At 37.3% G+C, this 23,897-nt stretch overlaps 1 protein-coding gene across 1 annotated transcript in view; it reads left to right on the top strand.

Annotated features, from left to right (window-relative positions):
- NDUFS4 (NADH:ubiquinone oxidoreductase subunit S4) overlaps positions 1–23,897 on the top strand; it is a 47,781-nt gene that overhangs the window by 2,921 nt on the left and 20,963 nt on the right. The window contains exon 2 of the mRNA XM_064403441.1: positions 17,901–17,979. Coding sequence (XP_064259511.1) covers positions 17,901–17,979 — 79 coding nt within the window. The remainder of the gene's footprint in view (positions 1–17,900; positions 17,980–23,897) is intronic.

A 23,897-nucleotide genomic window follows, 5' to 3' on the forward strand; every position in this document is an offset into this window, starting at 1 on the left:
TCACTTTCCAAGAGTTACAGGAGAGAGTCTGTTCTGATTTCTGTTGGTGATACTTGGTTCTTAGAAATTTTATGTCATCATCTTGCACAAATACTGCTTTTATTGGGATGTATTTAGGCACTTTAACGTACACATGCCCAAGCTGCCCAATGATTCTAAACTGATATTTGTTTTTTCTACAACATGGACATAATTGTTCAGTCTGAAATTAAGAGAACATGCAGCAACATTGCTCATATCTTTATGAAATCCCGAGTGCTTTTTTAAAAATCACTTAAGTGGTGGTTACTGAGTCCTTCATTATTTTAGCCTAATAGCTATCAGCAGATATTTGAGCTGATTGAGAAAGTGTCTCCTTTGCTTAAATCATATTTTGAAGCTTTCATACTGTAAGATCTGTGAAGTTTTCAGGAGACTTGAAATTATGTTGAACATGCTCTCACTAGTTTGAACTAAAAGATTGCAGTGTTTCCTTGCATTAGAAATATGGACAGTTGAACCTGGAAGAGAAAACTTTGAACAAATTCCTGCTGAAGCGGGAATTGTATATTTGTTTCCAAGCCACTTCAGAGTGGTTCTGAGAAACCCTTTCTGTCACAATATATTGGAGTCAGAATTAATTTCTGTTGCTGTAGCAGAATGTTTTGTGTGTAGGTGTAGTATAGCCACACGCTCTCTACATTTCATGATAATGAATTTTTCATGTCACTTTATAGTGGTTTTTCAAAATGTGTTACCTTCCTCTTGTAATGCTGTTGTAAAGACTCTGAGTAACAGCAAATGTTTTGATGGTTCATCATTGTTAGGGGTTCAGGAGGATGCCCATGCACAGAAAACTCAGGACACAGTACGAATTGCAAGGCAAGTCAATTTCATTAGTCACTTTTGTATAAATACATACCAACCCCTGGATGTTTGAGAAGCTACTGAGAAGGAGATGGAGCATGGTGCTCAGACAGGGGGTGCAGGTAGGCTGTGCACCTTCGGGACATCCCCTGGATGAAAACTGCATGCATCATGTTCTCCTCTCCCGTTGATCCCAGAACCACCCCCTATGTCACATCCTCAGGAGTGGCCAGTTTCAGCATCATCTCACGCAGGGCCAGCACATGAGGTGAGGCCATAATGGCCCATGATCACACCTCCATGCCAACAACGGTTTTATTGTGTGCTATTCCACTTTCACAGGATGAATCCCACAGGTGACTGATACGTAGTTTCATTACTGAAGGTTAGTCTTACCAACTAACCATGACGTCTTTTACATTATCCTATCCATCTGTACAACAGCAGACCAAATACGGCGGGCCTTACACCTATCTTCTGTCCCTGACACAATCATAAATGGATATCTGAGGTTATGAAAGTAAAGAATTATGGACACTTGTGTATTACAAAGCCTGTAATCAATAAATTCTCAAAAAATTGAGGACATCTGGGATGCCGTTTACATCTCAGTTTTCAGTTACTGTCTTTATATAAGCAGCCTTCCCCCTCAGAAGATGAGGGAGAAGCCATTTTTGTGGCAAAATAAAGGACTTCTAAAACAGAAAAAACTCCTGTCTTAATTTTTTATCCTGTCCTTCCATGAAAAATAGAGAAAATGCTTACTAACTTTAAAAAAAATAATTCTGCAAGATAATAGCTCATTGCTATTGTTTGGTTGCGTTTGGTTTTTCTTCTTTCTTGAAATAATATTGATGATTTTGTTGCATGTCAATACCAAAGCACGTGTTAAAATACGGCTTAGTAGACTTCACGGAGCTAGGTCTGGGTAGAGCAGAGAGCTGTTTAAAGTTGTACAAAGCCCTGACTGAATCTGGCTAATAGAAACACTATTTCGCCAGTGTTAGTGGTAGCCAGTGTGAGATTTTTGTCAAGTCTGGAATAGGTAGCATGTTGCAGAAGTTGTATTATTTATTATTTCATCCATCTGCAATACATGTCTGCTGTTTCCTTTATACCACACAATATATAAAAGTGCATGTGGTGTTGTCAGACTCAGACACATCAGAAGCTTTGGTTTTCATTAACAGAAAACACAGTTCTGTATCATTAATCTTTGTTAAAATTATTTCCAGTGACTGATATAATCTGCGTAGAGAACCTGGAATAAAATTTAAGTATCAGGAGAAAAAGGAGTCTTTTTGCAGTCTTGCCTTAGCTGTATGAGAGATGTTTATAGCTAGTTTCATCTTGGTTATTCACCAGGAAAAAAAAGGTGTGTTTGGCTTTTAACATACTTATTTGGCTGGAATTTTACCATTTTATCTTAAGTATGTATTTTGGTTGTAACGCATATCGGAGCAAGTACAGTGAGTTGCAGTATTTTACAACATAATAGCACTGGAGCAAACTGAAATCTGGAATAAAATTCCAGCAGGTTTTTTTTTGCTTGTGAGATTATGATGACATGGAGCATTGGAGAAGACTTGAGGTGAAATATATGGAGAAACAAATGGCCATAGACAAGGGGAGAAAAAGATGAAATCCACTACAGTTCATACACTTAATGAGTATGAGTTTAAAAACAAAACTCCGGTATCAGTGAGTGTTTTGGTCTTGCAGACACCCTGAAGCCATAGGAGTAGGGGTAGGGAGTAGGTATGGGAGTAGTTTGGCCATAGGTATTTATTGTATCCAAAGTGCATAATTTCTTTAAAAACAAATTCTTTTGACTTTTGTCCACACTGTTAAAACAGTGATTATGTGGTTAACAGAAGTTCTAGGAGCCGAGCCTTGCCTGTTCACTGTGACCAAAAGCAATATTAGTGGTTATTTGTTATAGTCACAAGTCTTTTGATGATGGCTTGTGTCTGAATCTTGTGAAGGACAGCCCTCTTTCCACAACATTTTTGGGTGCTTTGAGGGAGAGAAGGGGAAATTTCTGGCAAGTAGGATGACTTCAGTCCCTTTGCAGTATTTTATGTAGTATCTCAAAGCTGCTAATCTTTCATTACTTGAGTAGTTGCAACAGGATAATTTACTCATGTGTGTTGTGTTTGTGGGTATGCACCGTTATTAAGATATCAAAATTACTATGGTGAACCAGAATGGTGTCTTAGATTTCCTGCTTTTGCCTTCTCTGTTTGGCTTTATTGGAAGTAGCGTGTAGGAGTGCTCCTTGTTTCTTTTGGAGTAGAAAGAGTAAGCCTTGGAAGGCCCCCATGGAGTAATGAACATGTTGGATTTAGTGAAGCATGGGAGCAGTAGGATGTTGTTGTCAATGTGAACAATTTCATCACAATAAAAAAGTGAAAAATACCATGTATTGTGTAGCTTAGTGGTGAACTCAGATTAATCTCGAGTCCTTAAAGTGTATGGGATTCCTGTAATGTTTGTGAAGTTTACGTATTTTTAGTATTCTGAAAATAGAGGAGGGAGAGGATGGATAGAAAGATGTGCAAGTAAGAGGGGCAGATAGGAAAAAAAAGTTTGGGAGAGCCAAAGTTAGAGAAGAGGGCAAGGAGGAGATGTCTTGTTCTGGAAATGACTGTTTTTATAATGTATTTATGGAGAAGTAGAACAGGCATCATGATAGCAAAATGTTCCTGATAAGGCTTCTTAAATTGCTCTTTCTTACTGGTTGTATAACTTGGGGTGACTGATTTTAATTACATTCAGTTCCTTCACTTTTGGAATTGGAAACCCAGAGGGAAGGAATAGCACTTTTCAGAAAGTAAAGGTTAAACAAAGACAATCAGACAGATGTGTAAGGTATATTTTGTTGAAAGATAGCTAGTAAATAAGCAATGTGCTTGCTTCTCCACTAAAATAGTTGAATGCTCTTCTAACCAGTTTTGTGGCAACTAACCATTGTGGGCTCAGAACTGTAGCTTGCTTACATAAAGTCTGGCATACTTTTAAAAAAGCATTGTTACATGTGATAATAACTTTTTCAAAAATTTACTGATTTGAGAACCTAATAGTCTTCTCTCTACTTAGAAAACAGCCCAGTGGAGATAGAATTAAATGCCCAAAAGTGCACCAAAACAAAAAGCAAACATACTATCCCGCAAAAAAGCTTTTGAGGGTAGAGGTGAAATTTGTTGGCAATAACATCTTAAAACAGGAAGACATAATGCTTTCCTTTTGGGACTAGACAATTTAAAATAGAATCTAACACTGCATTTGAAAAATGACCCTTGATTTCAAGAAAATCCCTCAAACATTTTTATGGAAAAGACTTTCATGTTGGTATATCCTAATACCAAATATTTGATGTCTCAAAGTTTGAGTAATCTGTTTGTAGAACTTGTTGCACTAAGTTGAACCACATTTTTTTGTCAAATAAATTAATCAATATAATGATTATGAAATACCATATGGATACATAAGGAAAGGGGATAATTATGCCAACTGTCAATGGACAGTGTTTTAAATCTGTTAGTAAAGCAATAAAATTTGCTTTATTGATGTAGGTTTAGTATAACGTGTTCAACAGATTTAACTTAGAGTGGAAAAATACAGCTATTTGGATTTTAAAAATTACTTTGATTTTGTCTTAGTGTAAGTTTGATTATTTTGACTCAATTGACCTTAAAAGACCTCAGTATTGTCTGTCTTAGATGAAATTGACTGTTTCAAGAGACTGAAATGCTGAGTTTTATAGTTAGCAGGGAAGCATGAACCTACTCACAACTACTTTTTTTTAAAAACCCCAAGTTTAACAAGTCCTATTTTATACTAATAATTTAAGTAAAATTGTATGATCTTTAATAGCTAAATGTTTTATATGCTTTACCCTTGTGTAGGTTTTCATTCTTACAATAATACAGTGGATTTTGCTACATTTTAAAAATTCTTTTGTAAGCATTTTACTCTGAGTCTATTAAAAATATACCTCTGAACTGTCTTAAGATCGCATCCCTTTTTTTTAATAAAAGAAATCTATAAACTAGCAGGAGGCAAGGTGAACAGTTCACATTACCTTCTTTATAATGTGTGTTTTCATATTTCCTAGGAGATTAATGGCATTATTTCTGTCTGAGTTTCAAAGGGCAGTTGTTGTCTCCTGGCAGTATAGTAGTATGTTTAGGTGCTATTTACTTAGCTTTTTCTGGCTGCAGTAGTTTCAGTCTGAATCTTCCCTTGACCCATAACTGATGTTGAAGAAGTAAAGTAACTTCTGACTCAACTAGAGTCTGTAGGCAGCTCCAGAATGTGTGTGGGCAAACAGTTCTTGCAGCTGCCTATTACTGGGGTCTTAGCATGAAAGAGTTCATAAACAAGTCCTGTTTCTTTTTTTAAAGTCAGACTGTATGTATTTGATGCAAATATTTTTAGACCTTTTATGAATATTTATTTTATATGTGAACACCTCTGACATTGTCACTTGTGATCAATCTATTGAAGTAATCTTCTGCTAAATGTTAATGAAGTAATGCACTGTGTTAGTGATGCCATTTATATTGAAGTCCATTCAATTTATATTGAATTTTGTTGCAGATGATAGCTATTGAGTTTTTAATCTTTTCTTATAGATTTCAGTAGTGTTAAGGTAAGATTTTTATGGATATTGCATTTTCAGAAGTTACCATGTATCATCTTTCTGCTGTATTTTAAATGAAGGGTAAAAGCAGAAAGCTCTTCATGCAGTAGCTTTGACTATTCTGGCATGTATTCAAAGAGTATTTGCATCTGCTGCGTAAGTCATGGGAAGTAAAATTCTTCAAGAGTGACATTTTTTCATATGCAAGTGTTTGTGCCTACCAGAGAAAGAGACAAATAATGTGCATGTTGTCTGGTTTGCTTTTAAGGCACCGGTGTTGCCTTAAGGCTTTAGAAAAGCATGAGTAATATCAATACTTGCAGTCTCCTTTTAGAGAGAGAGCTAACAGCTAATTGGATAGTAAGAATATGAAAAGTAAAAAAGAATAGTACTAGTGGAGGAGGAGAGGAGGTTTACAAGGATCAGTGTAACAAGTTAACACACAAATAGGGTAACTGATGTGGTTATTTTTATTCTCAAAGGTGAGTTCTCAAAAATGCTTCTGAGGTGTGTTTACATTAATAAAGAATGACAGATGCATATAAAATTAAATCAGATAATTATGGAGAAACAGAGCATTAAAGTTTTCTTTGACTGTAGACTTCATTTATGTAGCTTGGTAGTTTCATTATATTTCTCTTGAAGCATACAATAATTTGTCCTTCATCAGTTTAAAGAATTATTGTGCCAAGATTTCAGATGCTGATGCAGTATGCAAAAGAAAGGAAGGGGTTTTTTTCCTAGCTAGTGCCATTGTTGCTTGCACTGGTGTGTAGAATAGGAGTTAAAGTTTTGGTGTTAAAGTTTTTTTCAAAACTCCCATGGGAGACACATAGGTTGCTTACACTGCAGCCAACCATTTGTTTTCATCTCAAGACAGATGTGTATTGTAGAAGGTATTTAATCATGCTGGTACCCACAACTAAACCTTGTGTGGTTAGTATCATTTTAAAACAAGATAAGATTTAAAATCAGTTATTATAGAGAGACTACATAAAAATTAAGTCCTTTGCTTTGGTTGCAATATGAGGCTGAAAATCAAGTGCAGATAAATAGCATAGACTGGAAAAAAACAGTATTGTATTTTATTTGATAGGAATGAATGACAAGTAAAGTGTCAATGAGCATCAAAGGCTGTCTACTCCAGAAGGTAAGGCAGGCTGGAAAGTGAGGGTGACCCCAGCAGGGACAGTGCACTTACTGACCAGGGCAAGAGCCAGGACCAGGGGTGGAGGTGGCCTAAGGATGCCACTTACTCAAGGGCTGAAGACCCAGAGCCGAGCTTTTAAATGCAACTCCAGGGCCGTAGGCAGGGGATGTCATGAAGGCCCTGTATGCGGCTGGTCATGGCCATTAAGACCTGCGCCCTTAGTGTCCTGATGCGTGGTCTGAGAGAGTTTGTCTTCAGACTATCAGTGTTAGAGCCCTTGACAGCTCAGACTATATTCTTGCACGTAAGGTGGCACCACTGGTGTGTCTTCTCTGTGTGTAACTCAGTAGTCAAAAATTTATTGAAGTATCATGGAGGTTTTTCTCCTCAGAGCTATATAAGGACCATGTGGGCTGACAGATCAAGTGGTGTGACTAAGGTGTGTGACATGGAGCGTAGCTAAGGTACATGATAACTGAGGCAGCAGTTCAAAGGGGAATTGAGGACAAAAGCTTAGTGTCAGAAAGGAAATTGAAGAGAAAGGTAGCTGAGACAAGGCAAAGTTCACAAAGCAAATGTGAAATTAAATAATGAAAAAAAATATTACCTAAATTATCCCATTGTCATCTAAAACAACTCCTAAGAGCATACAGTTTTGAAAAGAAACCTGTATGCCATGTTCCATTTGTAAAGCGTTTGGCTTTCTCTAACTGGCTTGTACTACAAATGTTAATATATAGCTCTTAAAGGCAGTTTGTCATAGCTGGCCAACAGCTAAGGCTTATTTGCCAAATAGCTTATTTGATGCTATTATATTATATGCTCATTGTAAACCAAGATGTAGTTTTCCAGTAACACTTTAAAGGATTCTTTTTTGTGTTGTAGTTTACAGTTCAAGTGTTTGAGAATATTAAATAAGAAAGAAGTTGTCTTTTTTTTTAATTTATATATATGCTATGTTTTACAGGCCTTAGATTATTAGAATAAGAATTAATTAAGCCAGTAAATGCAGTCAGATTGAAGGGCTAAATGAGTAGGAGTGGATAGGGGTGAAATACAGGACCATGCTATGCCATAAACCAGTTTGCAAACACAGAGGAATCTTTACTGTGTTTCTCTGTTTAATGTTAACATGATTCAAAGACTCTTTTTCAAAATGCACAAAATAAGACAGAGGTGGGATGTGGAACATTAGCTTCATTCCTCACAGTTTTGAAATGAAACCCTTTGACTTTTGTTGTTCCTTTATAAAGAGAGCACAGTTTTTAGTTTTGTCAAGTTCTGTGAATGCCTGAATGTGTGTGTGTGTGGGGAGGTTGACATTTAGAAAACACAAACAAAGCAAATGTGTCACCTGGGTATTTTGTCTTTACACCCTACACAACTTTTCTCTCTTCTTTCTTAACTTTATTAGGCTTTCTAACTAGAGAATGTAAATTTAGTTGATAGTTGATATGGGCTGTGCAACATTTCTAGCATTATTTGTCTTCCAACTAACTTGCCAGTAAGTTTCTGATTCTCAGTAGACTGCTGCTTTCAGATTGTAAACTGAGGTTAATTCCTAAGATTAGGTGTTTGAGTTTGGAGAGTAGTGTGTAATGAAATTATTTATTAGCAACTGTACTAAGGCGGCAGTAATTCAGAGTTCCTATGACCTGATAGCAGTTGGACATCGTAAAAATTACATATTATATTGCTCTAAATGTAGTATACATGGTCTCCTTTCGTAATGAGTTCTTATATTTCTACAACAAAAATGTTTAAATAATTTTGAGTAATTTTGTCCTCGCTCCAAAGCGTTTCTAATCTGTTTTTTGTAATCTGTCAGAGACCACTGGTATGCTCTGAGTCATGTGCATGTGAGGGTCAAGGAGCACTGACATGACTTTTTTTAGAAGTTTAGTTGCAAGTAATGACTCAGTTTGCATTTAAGCACTTCAAGAAATGTTTTGATACCAGCCTGGGACTTGCAGAGAGCTGTTTCAGGATGTGCAGCTGTTGCTTGTGAGTGTGCTGACTTGAACCTTAAAGCTAGCTCTGTGGATTTTTGGCTGAACGTTTCCTCAGCTTAAGTTGTTTGCATTGTGCATATGCTCAAAATCTCGAAAGACACCAGCTCTACAGGAGTGACTGAACTGGCCTGGGCATACAGTCTGCCTCATGTGGAGCCCTCTGAAGGACTGGTCTTTGTTGTGCACCCAGTCATGTCACCTCAGTTAGCTGGCTGCTCAAATGGGCCCTGTTTGAGTCAGGGAAAGTGCAGGCTTGGTACTAGGTCAAAGCTAACCTTCTTTATTATGTCCTGACTGCAAGAAAGCTGATTAAATGAAGAAAACTGGTGGAGGACAACTCATGTTTTTGCAGAACTGACTTGTGTGCTGAGGAATTCACTGGGTGCAAGGGTGGATATAGTGCTCTGGGCCTGTGGTAGTTCTGGAAGGACCATTCCTTTACATTGTTAGTGGTTCAACTTGTTTGAATATAGTAGGTCAACAGCATTTTCTCACCTGTGGGATAATTAAAGTAGAATCTAAAAAAAGTAAAATTATATTATTTTCTATGTGATGACATATTCTCTATTTGCAAGTGTTACTAATTTAAAAGAATTATAGAGTATTCTGGGTTGGAAGGGATCCACAAGTATCAGTGAGTCCAGCTCCTGGCCCTGCACAGGAGGGGTCACACTACGTGCCTGAGTGCCTTGTCCAAACACCTCTTGAGCTCTGTCATGCTTGGTTCTGTGACCACTTCTGTAGAGAGCCTGTTCCAGTGCCCAGCCACCCTCTGTGTGAGGGACCTTTTCCTGATATCCAGCCTAAACCTCCCCTGACACAGCTTCATGTTGTTCCCTGAAGTGCTGTCGCCGCAGAGATCAATGCCCCGCCCTCCACATCCTCTCACAAGGAAGTTGCAGATTGCAGTATGGTCTCTCTTCATTCTCCCTCAGGCTGAGCAGACCAAGCTGCTTCTCATGTGGCTTCCCTTCAAGACCCTTCAACACCTCCTTGGCCGTCCTGTGGGCATTCTCTAATAGCTTTATGACCTTCTTATAGGGGGATGCCCAAAAGTGCCCCCAGTGCTTGAGGTGAGGCCGCCCCAGTGCAGAGCAGAGCAGAGCAGGACAATCCCCTCCCTTGCCTGGCTGCCCATGCTGTCCCTGATGCCCCCAGGACACGCTTGGCCCTCCTGGCTGCCAGGGCACTGCTGGCTCATGTTCAGCTTGCCATGGACCAGAAGTCCAGGGCCCTTTCCAGGCTCTGTCCAGCCTCTCATTCCCCAGTCTGTCTGTACATCCAGAGCTGCCCCATCCCAGATGGAGAATCCAGGACTTGCCCATGTTAAATTTCATCTGGTTTGTGATTGTCAGTCTTTCTGATTGTTAAGATCTCTCTGTGCAGCTTCTCTGCCTTCAACAGCTCCTCCCAATTTAGTATAATTGTCAAATTTGCTTAGTATCCCTTCCAGTCCTGCATCCAGGTTGTTAATGAAATGTTGAAAGTCTTAGGACCTAAGATGAAGTTCTGTGGAACCCCTAGTGACAGGTCCCCCGTCTGATGCCACCCCATTCACTGTAACCCTTTGTGCCCAGCCCGTGAGCCAGTTCTCACCCATGGCATGAAGTGTTTGTCCAGCTGTGAGCTGGACATTTTGTCTAGAAGGATACAGTGAGAGAGAGTATTGAAAGCTTTGCTGAAATCCGGAAAGCTCACATCAGCTGGCTTCTCTTGAGCAACTAGATGTGTTACCTTCTCATAAAAGGAAATTGACAAGCAGGACTGTTCCTTCATGAAGCTGTGCTGGCTGATGGCTGCATTGTCCTTCACGTGTTTTTCAGTAATTCTCGGAATGGTCTTCTCCAAAACTTAGCAGGCACTGAAGTGAGTCTGGCCTGTAGTTTAATATTTGTGAAGGCAGTTTAGCTTAACATTTAGCTTCAGAGTTCCAAACCACAATTCAAATGCTTATTTCCATGTTAATTTAGTACATTTATATAACCATTGCTACTTTTTGTAAGTTTTGCCTGACAGAAATGCATAGTCAGTTCTTGTCCTGTTTTCCAAACACACAACTAGAAAAAATAATTTATTGCATATGAACTTATTAGCAAGTAAAAGCAGTGTCTTTATATTTCAATTTTTATCATTTCTGCAACTTACTATAGAAATTTCAGTCGTTTGGATAAATAAATTAATACTGCATTCATCCATTTAGAAACATAATTTACTGTTTAACATCATTTTGTAGGCAAAGGAAAAAGTATGATCAGCCAACTTTATCAGAGTGTGAAAATATTATTCATTAATGAGGAACTTTGTTTTCCTCCAAACATGAACGTTACTCCTGCAGTTCATACTACAAAATAGAACTATATGTTGCCAGAGGCAGTGTTTGGCACTATAGTCCATATTTTACTTCTGTTGGAAAGTAGTAAGACTAGTAAGTGAAACCGAGTAAAAATAAAATATCATTGACTGTGGTAAGTCATTATCATTTCAACTACAGTAATTACTTAATACTAAGGAAACATTATCCCACTGTGTCTAAATTCATCTCTCACAAGTTTAATTTTGCAAGCTGTCTTTATAAAAATACATTATGTTGTTGCTAAATAAAAATATATTTTATTGAATACTGGGATCTGTATAGTATTTGACATTGTATCATTATTTCCTGTGTTTTATGTGCCAGAACTTCATATCGATTTGTATTTAGTCTGTTTAATCACAGTGTATGACTAGGTTGGATGCTGTGGAAGTTGTTAGCTGGTGGTGTTTCTTTTTGTTGTTTTTGTTCAGAATTTAATGTTTTTATGGTGGCTGTACATTCTGAAGGTTATATTATTAGAAATGCAATAATATTACATGCAATAATATTTAAAATGTTGGTTTTCTAAGAATTAAGAATATTCAATCTATTGCATTGTTCATCATGGCTTCTGCATATACATATTCACATCCACTGGTGCCCTGGTCTTTCAGTGTCAAAATACATAAAATATCCTTTAGATTTACTTCTTGATGACTGTCTTCATTTTTAATGTGGTACATGAGGCTTTCTTCAAGACTTTGTTTTACCTATACATTATGATCTGATTACCTGTTTGGTGATACCTGGGTTTTTTTAGCCATATCTCCAACAGTTGACCAAAAGGGGGTGCTAATAGATCAAACAGTCAGATGTGTTGCATAAAGAGGTTAAGGAAGAGTTTTTGTGCAATGGTTTTAAGTCCCAGCTACTGAATTATGTCAGGTGGATACAAGTTTTCACATCTGGATGTTGTGTAACATTCCAGTCACAGCACTGCTCTCTGTGGAAGGCAAATTCATGCCATGTAAATATGGCAGCTTCTTACTATGTAGGGGTTAAGCGGAGGTTACTTAGCAGATATTTACAGTGGTCAGATTTGTTGAGTTTTAGCAGTTGAATACAGATACCCAGAGCAACCAAGTAATACATTCAAGTCAGATGCCTTATTCAGATACCCCAAAAGACATCCACTGACCATTTTTTTACTGTTTGTTTGCTTCTGTTCAACGGAAGTTAATGGCTTCAGCAGAGCTGGGGCCTATAACTTCAGAAGGGAAGACCTAAGAATCTTCCCTGCAACAAGGAACTGCTATATTCTTATCCCACAGTGGTAAAAAATGGTTGAGAGACCTGATACTGTTATGAATATTGTAGTTTTCCAGTAGACTTAAGAACTTCAGTGGCTTCTCAAGCTGGACTCCTTCATTTGTGTAGCAGGGATATGGAAACCATTTGTGACTTTGCTGTAACTACAGATGATGGTGGAAGGGGAATACACACTTACCATGGAAGACATGGTTAGATTTGTCTTTGTTTCTTCAGGACACATGGTACCTACAGAAAGTTTTGAACTCTACAAAGACATATTTTTCCTGGTAGTCCTCATTAATTCATTCTGTGTTACTGAGCTGATGTAAGAGTTACAAGTATTTAATAAGAAGACTGTGTAGTTTAGTCTTTGCCAAGTACCTATTCCTGTCTTCTCTATACAGTGTAAAAGACATTTTACATGTCTAGATTTATTGTGAGACTTTAAAATAACAAGTGGTAGCCATAATATGTCTAGATGCAATGTCCAGTTCTACAGTGCCTCTCTAAAGAACTATGCACAGTGAAAGAAAAAGTTACTTTAACCTTTTTTAAATTCCTAACGCTGAGACCCAGAAATATCATTAAAGTATGTTGTTTTGTAGCATATATATATATATAAAGCAAAGTCTATGCTGAAGTAATCAGATTGGTGGTAAAGAGAAAATATTGGTTAACAATGTTACAGTTTAAATGATCTGTAGAAATTAGTATAATGAAATCATTATAAACTACAGATAATCCTAACTTACAGTAGTAAAATAATGGTAGAAGATCATATAGATCAGGACTGAGCAATTGAGATTCCTAACACAATTGCATGGGGCAGGGAGAAAATCCTTTTGCAGATATGAATGAAGTGATGTTTAAATGGTGGACTCAGAAGATAAAGGAGCTGCTATACTGTGGGAAAGTATAAGGGCAATCATAAAGGAGAGAGGTGGCTTTTTTTAGTAAACCTTAATTTTAGTTTTACATAATTTTGAAAAGTTTTTGTTTTAAAAGGCGGGCTTTTACAAAAATGTAGGTTTTTACATTTGAATGCCTGTTTCTTCATCACTAACAAGCTTACTGTAAGGAAAGCATTTGGGCATATTCACAACAGAGCTGTGGCCAGCTTGGAGCCTTGTCACACTTTGTTTATTAGATAGTAACCATGAAAGAAGTTCATTTGGTATGTGTTCTGAATAGGTCATTAATGAGCCTATAAGATAGCAAGGTTTATTGTTGCTAGCTACATATAAAGCTTTCTGTGTAGTTTCTGAAATTCTGAATTACTTAAGCAGTGTATTTGTGATTATTCCAATTATTCTGTGTACAATAATCCTAAATCAGAGTTTGATTAGACTTGGAACAGGGTAGAAGTAGAACTTCATGCTCATAAGTTCTCATCCCAAGATACTTCAACTGGGAAAAATAAAAAGCATAAGAAGTCAAAAAGAAGCAAAATGGGGTAATGTATTCCCATATTACTTACCGAGAGAAAGGAAGAAAACAAATTACCTTTCCAGCGGTTAGTAATAGGAGAAAGCAGTAGGATGTTGTGAGAATAGAATTGTTATTCTAGGTGAGGTGTTAAGCTGGGTTTGACTCGATGATCTGGAAGGTCTCTTCCAACCCAGTAATTTTGTGATTTTGTGTGCAAAATATGTTTTTTATACTTCTGCAAGATTATCCATCAGAAAAGCTACGTAAAAGTCAAGGTGGATGTGGGCAAATATTAATAGATAATTTTGTGAGACTTACAGTACTGTACTGTTTGTGAGAATTACTGTACTGTTGAGGATGAAATAAAAGGCTCAAGTGTTAAGTGATTGAGATTGCAAATTCATTTAACTTCAAGGTATAATAGAAATTATAGAGTTTATACAATTTCTAAGGTGAAGCTTGAGTGATGAAATGATACTTGCCATTTGTGGGAGTTTGAGAAGAGAGCCTTGTGTGAAAGAGGTGTATTTCCTGGTTCTGTCCTCACATTAGTCCCTGACATTAGCTACACGCTTGCAATGAAGCCTGTTGAAAATTAAACAGGCATTCTGGGAATCAAGCTACTCTTCCTATTAACTTTCAAATAGCAGTATTTCACTACGTGTGACATTTCAGAGTTGCTGGTTTTTCCAGACTTCATATTACTTTCATATGAGAGATACAACAAATAGAAATATCGTCAGCCTGTCATCTTAAAAGCGCAACTGGTATTTTATGTATTTTCACGTGGAGGTTTGTCCTCCACTGACTTGAGATTCACTTTCCTAGTCCAAAAGCCAGTTTTCAACCGCTCTTCAATTAGGAAGTTCTTAGAAAAAGTGTGTTCTGTCCAACTCATTGCAGCCCAGGGATGGACTGAAGGCAGCTCAGTGAAGAAAGTGTACAAGGTTGCAAATTCCAGTAACAGTTGTGTATTTTCCAGAATTGTGTAGTCAACAGAAATGTCTTTGAAAAATGATGAAGAGGAGAAGTTGACTTAGGTTAGTAAGCCGTCCGTCTGCTTTTGAAGAATAGCTGAAATGTCATGGAGAGCTATAAGGTATGATGCCTTGGTAGTTATCCAGGTTGACAGAGTCATCTCATGCAAAAAGCCAGCTCCCTCTGTGTAAAATGTGGAGGCATCTCAGAAATAGATTCTGCCTGCCTGTAATCTGGTGGGGTTTTTACCCTGCTCTTTATCATGGCATTAGTAAAAACAATGTCTAATGATGTAATGCTGAGTTGAAATAATTTTCAAGGGCATGGCATTTGTAGTTTTTAAAGCTGGTTAATGCTTTTCCAGTTTAAAACAAAACAAGCCACTCTCAACCATGTTCAAACTAAATTGTGCTAAATTTTGTTCATAATTGAATTTATACTACAAGCAAAAGTGTCATTCTGATCAGCCTTTTTACAACCCTTGCATACCTGAATCTTTACATATTGATCAGACCTTTTCCAGAACAAGCTTCTTCAGAGAACTTCTTGATTCATAGTCTAGATGAGTTTTCTTTAGAGAACGAAAGAATTAAATTGTATATTCCATTGTCTTTCTTTGGACAGACATTAAGTAATGTAGTGAACACTGTATCACATGGAGTTCCGGCATACCTGCAGAATATTATTTTGACAGTAAAGCTACTGTAGTGGGAGAGAAACTAATTTTTCTGTTAAAATGTTTTTTCCTTATTTAGGGTTGAATATTTTTTGACTTTAGCTACTTAAGTCTGGAACAAGTGTAATGCTGCTGTTCAGGGCACTTTTAGGATAACATCTCTCTTGGTGTGTAAGGACCAAATAACAGCCTGTTCTCCTAGTGCTCCAGCATCTCTCTATTATGTTTTTATGATGTCTTATTTCACATGTGCAAGTTAAAAAATACTAGCTGTGTTGAGCCAGAAACTCTGGTACAGAGATTTTGAGCTAACAAAGTAGTTACCTTGAGTATGTGCTTCCTTGCACTTGAAAACTTCTGTATTTTGAAACACAGTAACTTTTCCTGACAAATTTTGTCACTTTAAATAGGAATAGATCCGTCTGTCCATGCCACAGAGTTAGGTGAGTCTATAAACTGTGCTTTGGAGATGTTTTGAAGTTGTTAATGGCAGAGGGAAGATAATTTGTGTTGAAAGTATAGATTTATATTAGATATTTCTTAACTGAACTTTGTTGCAGTTGCCTAGTTTCAGAAGGTTCTCGTAGAGAAACCTGAATTCCTGCATTTTTCTTCCGCATTTCTTTAAAATGGCCTTGATCAAATATGGAGCACACTACTCTCTACCTGGATTTCTCCAAGGGTTCTGATATGCTTTGTCAAAGCCTCCTCCCAGAAAAGCTGGTGTGACACAGTCTGGTAAAGTGGTCCATGCAGTGGGTGGGGAACTGGCTGACAGGCAGCATGCAGAGGCTGGTGGTGCCTCGCTCCTTTTCACATTGGCAACCTGTTACAGGTGGGTTTCCCAGGGATCAGCTTTGGGCCCAGAACTGTTTAATTTCTTGATGAATGATCCATGGTGAGATCCTGACATACCTGATAAAAGTTTGCTGATGATGCCAAACTGAGTGGGGAAGTGGACACTTTGGAAAGGAAATTCACCTTGCAGGAAGACCTAGATGGGCTTGAAGAGTGGGCTAACAAGATCCTTATGAAGTTCAGCAAGAGCAAGTTGCTATTTTTCAACCTGGGAAATCATAATCCAGAACTGCAGCATAGTCAGGGATTTGTCTGACTGGGGACTAGCTCTGGGGTAAGGGACCTAGGGGTCCTGGAGGAATACAGTCTGTCTGTGTGGACAGTTGCTTCTGAGCAAAGAGAGGCAATAGATTGCTAGCTTGCATCAACAAAAGCATAACCACCAGAGGTGAAGAAGTTATGATCCCACTTTTCTCATCACTTGTCAGGCCGTACCTGCAATACTTCATGGACAGGCTGAAGAGGGTCCAAAGAAAGGCCATAGAGATCATCAAAGGACAGGGAAGCCTGCCATGTGAGGAAAGGCTGAAAGAACTGGATTGGTTTAGTCTTGAGAAGACTTAGAGGAGACCTTATATGTTCTAAAATATGTTCTAATATTTTAAAAGTTGGTTACACAGAAGGTGGACACTCCTTTTTTACAGCGAGTCGCATGAAAAAGGAGCTAATGATGCAAGTTACTCCTGTTGAAATTTTGGTTAGACGCAAGGAAAATTTTTCACAATGTAGTTAAGTCAGTCAGCTATTGGAACAATCTTCCTAGGGAAGTGGTAGGTTCCTCAGTGTTGGACAGTTCAAAGATTCAGCTGGACTGGGTGTTGGGCCATTTTGTCTAGACCATGCTTTTGCCAAGAAAGGTTGAAACAGGTGGTCTTTGAGGTTCTCTTCCAACCTGGTATTCTGTCATGAGGTCAGAGAATTAGGTTTCTTGGCTTGTTTCACCTGCTGTTGCATTATTTTGCCAAAAGATGATTTGTACTCAAAGGGCCTAATCCTGTCATTAGTGACATAATGTAAGCTAAGAGCAAATCTAGTTAATTCAGTGATGTGGAATTGTGTTCTGTGTTTCCATATGTATCTTACAGATTTAGCAATTATGCAAGGAGATAAATCTTGGAAATGAATAATCTGACCCAAAATGATTTAAAAATTAAGTAAAATAGTTGTTTTGCCCACTCATAACCTGAAAACTGTGTTTACAGTATCAGATTAGAGTTTGCTTAATCATTTTTTGGATTGTTTTGGTTTTTTTTAATTTGTTAATGTCCTATTATGTAGTGTAGAATTGGAGCTTTACCATTACAAATAGATTAAGGATTTTTTTCCTCTGATGCCATCAGTTTAAGGATCAGAGTTCCAGAATGCTTGCAGCAGCCTTGTGTTTTTCTGTCTGTTCGTGACAAACCAGCTACTGTACATTCATATAGAGCAGTACAGTCCTTGCCACTGGCAGTCTCTCTGTGACAGAGAGCCTGTAGGCTGACATAAAGTGCAGCCTGTTGTGAACTGCTAAGTGGGAGTCTGCCAAAAACTCAGCAGACAGAACTAATTGGGGAGAAAAAGGATTTTTGTGCCCTCATCTCTCCCTCTTCAATTTTTTTTACAAGACGGATATTGTTAAAGTAACTTGTTTATGTAAGATTTGTCTGCCTCTATTTTCTCATTGCATGAATCATTTTTTAACTTCAAGTCTTGCACTGCAGGTCACTGAGCACTTCCACATGGCGGCTGGCGCAGAACCAAACTCGAGACACGCAACTCATCACAGTTGATGAAAAATTGGTAAGGGTTTTCTACTGAATACTATGATACAGCCTTCAGGGTTATTTCTGCACAATAGGCATTCAGTATGGTATTCTGCGTTCTTCTAGGAAAGCAGTATAAATGTGAACTACAAAGCAACAGTCCTTTATACACTTTTAAAAGTGGAACATCAGTAAAACATAAGTATGTGAACATACTTATAATAACATAATATGGCATTCAACGTGTTAAGCAATGTAAAATGATGAGTACCTTATTTATTATTGTTATATTTTAGTCAAAGACCAGTGTGAGCTGTAATTAATAACAAGTCTGTTCTTTTTGAAGTTTATATATATTTTCTGTGTAGTGAAATTTTACAGAATTTGCCAGCTTCCTGAAATTTTCTTCATTGGTACCCATGATACTGTGTAAAGATATATCATGGAAGATTATTGTTACTATGCGCATACACTCTAGCTTTTGAATATGCATGAAGGTTAGATTACAACTGGAAACAAATGCATAACATTCTTCTGCTAATCAGTAGCAGATCAGAAATTTGGCAATCTTTTCTTGTAACTTCTTCCATAATGTGTGGTCTGTTACTCTAGATGCAACCTGACACTTATGTTTACATTATTCAATAGTATAATTTTTGTAAGACTTCTGGGGGGAATGCATCACAGCAGAAGCATGCCTTTCATTGGTTTGCATATCGCTTTTGGATCTCCAGGAAAACAATGTTCCTATCGTATGTACCAGACAGTTCACTTTGTATGTATCTTTTTTGTAACCCTGAAGCTATATGAACTACCTAAGAAATCTTTGGAATTTATATTTATAAATTGTATATTTGTAATGATATGTACAAATTGAAACAGCTGAAGTTTAACAGGCTGTTGGAAAAAACCCACACTTAAACAGCTCTTTAGGGCTTTTTTCTCTCATGCTTTGTATATAGATGTAGCAAAAATAATTACATGCGAGTAAAAAAAAAAATCAGTTACTTCATAAACTTCTTTCTGAATTTAAGAAGTAACACTATAATCTTAGATTTAAAAATTAAGGAAAAATAGTACTTTGTTCTCACAAATATGATTATCTTCTAGTCTAGTTGCATAATTTGGGATCAGGAAATTTATAGAGATTGTGTGTCACTGTGTAAGTAAGATTGAGCAAGTTAGTAGATGTACATTTTTCTAAATGTACTGTTTTTTAATGTTAAAATACACATATACATATGTATATTTAAATACAGCTTTTATATTGCCTGAAAAGTATCATGTTTCCCTATTGCGGCCTTGGGTGATGGATACATATGTCTGAAAAGACTACAATGCAAAGGCAGACCCACAAAAAGAAATACTCTTCCATCTTCCATATTGAATTCAAATGTACATTATCCAGAGTTAGTGTTGTATGTTACCCTGTCTAGGTATGAGAGTTTATACTTCCAGTTGAGTTAAAGTTTGAAATTCAGCTATTCAGTTCCCTTAGTGTTAAAAGACTGTATATGGAGTGCATATTTCTAATGTCATTATATGTTGTTATCAAGTTGAAAACTCTCATATCATATTTGCTGAGTTTTTTTTTTTTCAGATCTCAGCAGCCATTTATAAGTTTTTTTTTGCTTTGATACATACAATGTATCTAAATTATTTTATCTTTATTTCTTTAAGAGTTAGGTTAAATATCAGACTGAATAGTGTTTTCTTACAATATTATGCACATAGGTCCACATTCTAAATGCAAAAATATTTTTTTTCTTTTTTAGATTATTATAGATTATTATATTATGAAACAAAATGACAGAAAATTAGAAACTTCATTTGTAGATTTCATTAAATTTTGGGAATAGTTTCCATAATATTGTAAATTCATGTTCTTTTAGTGGACAAAAATTATATCCTGTTAACAAGGAATATTGTCTCGGGGTTTGATGTGGTTTTCAGCTCTTTCAGCATTAGAAAAAGTTCTCTAGACACCTGTTAAATCTCATTTTAAAGTAGAGTACTATCTTACCTTATTTTAGGTTGCTGCAATGTATTTCCTAATTTTAAGTATGATTAATTACAACCAATTGAAATTAATTTAGCGTATTACATTTTCTGTTAATTAATGTTACAAAGCATAAAACTTATTTCCAGGCAAGTTGTATTTAAACTGTACTCTGGAAATTGATGCATTACATTTAAATGAAAAAGACTTATTTTCCATTACAGATTGTTAGAAATCATTAAATCATAGTTTGACAGATTTGTCATCTTTGTCATATTTTTCTAATTTTTTTTTAAAGCTGGACATCATCTTATCACCTTTTATTTGCATTTCAGAAGGAGCAAGAACAGGTGGAAGAGGGAATATGGTTATCCTTGTGAGCCACTCTCATCTTGTAACTTACTTTGAAACTGAACTCTTCTGTGACTTAATATTTACAGGGCTGGGAAAGTAATGCTGAGGTTGTTGAAAACTTTTAACTGCATATTGCAGTGGAATTATTGTATTTCCAGTGCTCTTGTAGACTTTCTGTACATGCATATGCTAGAACTGTTCAACAGAATGATTTGGTTCTAGCAGTGCTAAAATATTCCTTGTATTAAGAAACACAAATTAAATAGAAGATGTATGAGCATCCTGAGGTTGAATAATTAGGCATTTCCTTACTGCAGCCTAGACTCTAGTCTGTTGATACAACAGAAAAATGAGTACTAAGGAAATAGTAGGAAAACCAATAGTTTAAACCACATTCATTTGTCACACTAGAAAAAGGGTGTGTCTCTTTAATGTAAAAGGAGTGAAATGCTGAGCTTATGTAGAATATATCCAAGAAATTATATCTTTGTTTCAGTTGTTAGCTGTTTTCAGTGGATACTGAATAAAATAACTTTTAATGAACAGTAAAACCTGAAGAAAATAGCATGCAATATGAACAAAGCTCAGCAGAAATACAGTTCTTGCATCACATCTTGATTCTCTGGCCACCAATTAAGTCATATTCCAAGAGTCTGGACAAATAGCTGTGTGAAAAGTAGTCTCTCAGGACCCTGCTTGCATTAAGAAATTTGGGCTATAGAGGGCAAAGGCTGTCAGCAGCAAATCTCATTCATGTAATATTCCAAATGATTTAACAGTTTGTCTGTGTGTTATACATCATTATATCATAATTATATAAAGTTGAAATGGTTTTGCCTGAAAATGGGGATATGAGCTGTTCTAGTTCCTGCAATTTTTTTCAGTTGTTGTGAGTAGGGTGCACCAATACTGTGCATAGCTAAAAGTCATCCAGTTTAGCACGTGTGCTTTAAGCAGGCTTCCCAGTCAGTGCTGGTAAGGCTGTGTTGTGGATATTTAGCCTGGAGTAAGGCAGTTTGGTGGAGGTTGCTGTTTGCAGCTGAAAGGTTCTTACAAATATTTGTCAATAAAAGGACTTTTTTATTGGTTGAATGATGATATTTCAAGAATGTTTCAAAATTAGAACTGCTGTCAGAAATTATCTGTTGCATTGCTAAAGCAGAATATTCAACTCATATATATTCCGTAGCTCAATGCAAAAATTATTGTAAAAGCAGTTAGGGCTTGGTCACTGGGGAGTTGTAGTTACCTTACAGATGTTTTTATTCTGTATCAGGCCAACATAAAATGAGTTGCTGCACAGGATTCAGCATTCCAGGCAGAGCTACACAGTGCAGTTTAAATGGTACTAAAATAATTTCTTTCAGCATGGTGAGAACATCTAGGGGCAAACTATTACGAGCATGAAAGGCTAAATAGAATGATGCTGTTAGCATTTCATCATGTGTCCTGATGTTGTTTTGTTGTTACTGCTAGTTAAGCTTTTCTAAGTAATGGTTCAGAACTCTTAGTACTGAGCCCCTCAGTAAAGGACCATTTTCCATCAGACTGTGGACAAACTGTGTAACTCACTGAAGATGACTTGTATAAACCAAACTGGGCATAGAACATCTGACCCTTTATTTGAGGGTGAGCAGTTCATACTTTTGAAAGGGCGCTCAAAATGAGCGTACACTGCTCAGCAGCCTAGGCCAGTGATGTCAGTGTAGATGAAGGAAAGGCCATGATGTCATCTATATGAATTTTAGTAAATCCTTTTCCACATCTTCCTCCTGAAAAAAAAACCTACTCATGTCCCCTTTCACTCAGGGAAAGCCTGGGTGGTCAGGAGTTAAATACTGTAAGGTCAAGTCCAGAGATTGGTGGTGGATGATGTTAAATCCAGTTGGTACCGATGATAAATGGTATTCTGTATTCTCAGTATCAGAGCCAGTCCTGTTTGATATCCGTATTGATGATCTGGTCATGGGATTGAGTGTACCCTCAGTCAGTTTGTAGATGCCACCAACTTGAACAGGAGTGTTCATCTGCTGGAAGGTAGGAGGGCTCTGTAGAGGTGTCTGGGCAGGCGGATTGGTGGGCTGGGGCCAATGATATGAAGTTCAACAAGACCTAAGTCCTGCTCTTGGGTCACAACAATGCCAAGCAGTGCCACAAGCTGGGAAAGAGTGACTGAAAAAGGACCCGGGGGTGCTGCTGACAGCAGCTGAACATGAGCCAGGCTGTGCCCAGGTGGCCAAGAAGGCCAATGGCATCCTGGCCTGGATCAGCCATGGTGTGGCCATTGTCCCCTGTACTGGGCACTGCTGAGGCCACAGCTCCAGTGCTGTGTCCAGTGCTGGGCCCTCAGTGCAAGAGAGACACTGAGGAGCTGGAGAGAGTGCAGAGAAGGGCAGTGGAGCTGGGGAAATACTGATCTTTATTGAGGGAGCTGAGGGTGTTTAGCTTGGAGAAAAGGAAGCTCAGAGGACATATCATTGTTCCCTACAATTCCTTGGAAGAAGGACATAGGTGGGATTGGTCTCCTCTTTTAAGCAGCAGTTGATGTTAGGAAGAATTTCTTCACAGGAAAGGGTACTGTAAAGCATTGGAACAGGCTACTTTGGGATGTAGTTGAGTTGCCATTCCTAGAGATGTATGAAAGATGTGTAGATGTGGCACTTCAGAGCATAGTTTAGTGATGGGCTTGGCTGTGCTGAGTTAAAAATTGGATTCAATTATATTACAGGCCTTTGCAGTGATCTGTTACTCTAATAATGTTTGTGATATCTGTGTAAAGAATCTTAGCAGCTTCCTTTTGGCTGTATAGAGTTATAATTTAGTGTATGTTTGAAATCTTTACTGCTAGATAATCCAGGAGTAACAGTGTATTAATAGGATTCTCAGAATATGAACCTTTTCTGCAAAAAAATTTGTGAAAACACTGCAGTCCATTTTTTCTAGAAGACTGTGTTATTAGCAAACATCACACAGTGTTTTCAGGATTGAGTCATAGTTTGTTCACCATCCAAATCCCAGTTTTGGCTAGGATTAAAAATTAGTGAAATTGTATAATCTTTGTTTGATTAAAGAACCCTAGACTTTACTATAATAAACAGTGATAATACTGCAGCTCAAAGTTAAATATACAAACAAGTGAAAAATAGTCTGGAATGATGAAACTTCTTCAAAACTCAGTCTGATAGTCTACTGTGTTGTGAAACAAAGGACATAGCAAATCACACTATAACATGCATTTTAAAATGTAATCATTGCTTTCCAAAGAACTGATAGTATATAATACACTACACTGAAAACCAAAGCAGTAATGTGTCATAAAATTACATGTGAGACAGTGTGACACTGCATTGAAGACTGTGTGTAGGAGCTGTTTTTGCAACTCAGTGAAGAGAAACTCTTGGCAAAGTATGCATTTATTAAGGACAGGCTTACTAGATTTTCTTTTATTGAAACTCCTTTTTCAGCCAAGAATTCTCCCAGCATTGCCACTGTGTTAAACAATAAGGATATAGTGGATGTTCTATGTTTTGGGTTTCAAAATTCTGTTAACCCATTGTGGGTTATTTCCTTAAGGGCGAGTTGAAGCTGTTCCTAAATTACCT

This window comes from Passer domesticus, chromosome Z (genome assembly GCF_036417665.1).
Source record: "Passer domesticus isolate bPasDom1 chromosome Z, bPasDom1.hap1, whole genome shotgun sequence".
NCBI classification, from domain to species: Eukaryota; Metazoa; Chordata; class Aves; order Passeriformes; family Passeridae; genus Passer; species Passer domesticus.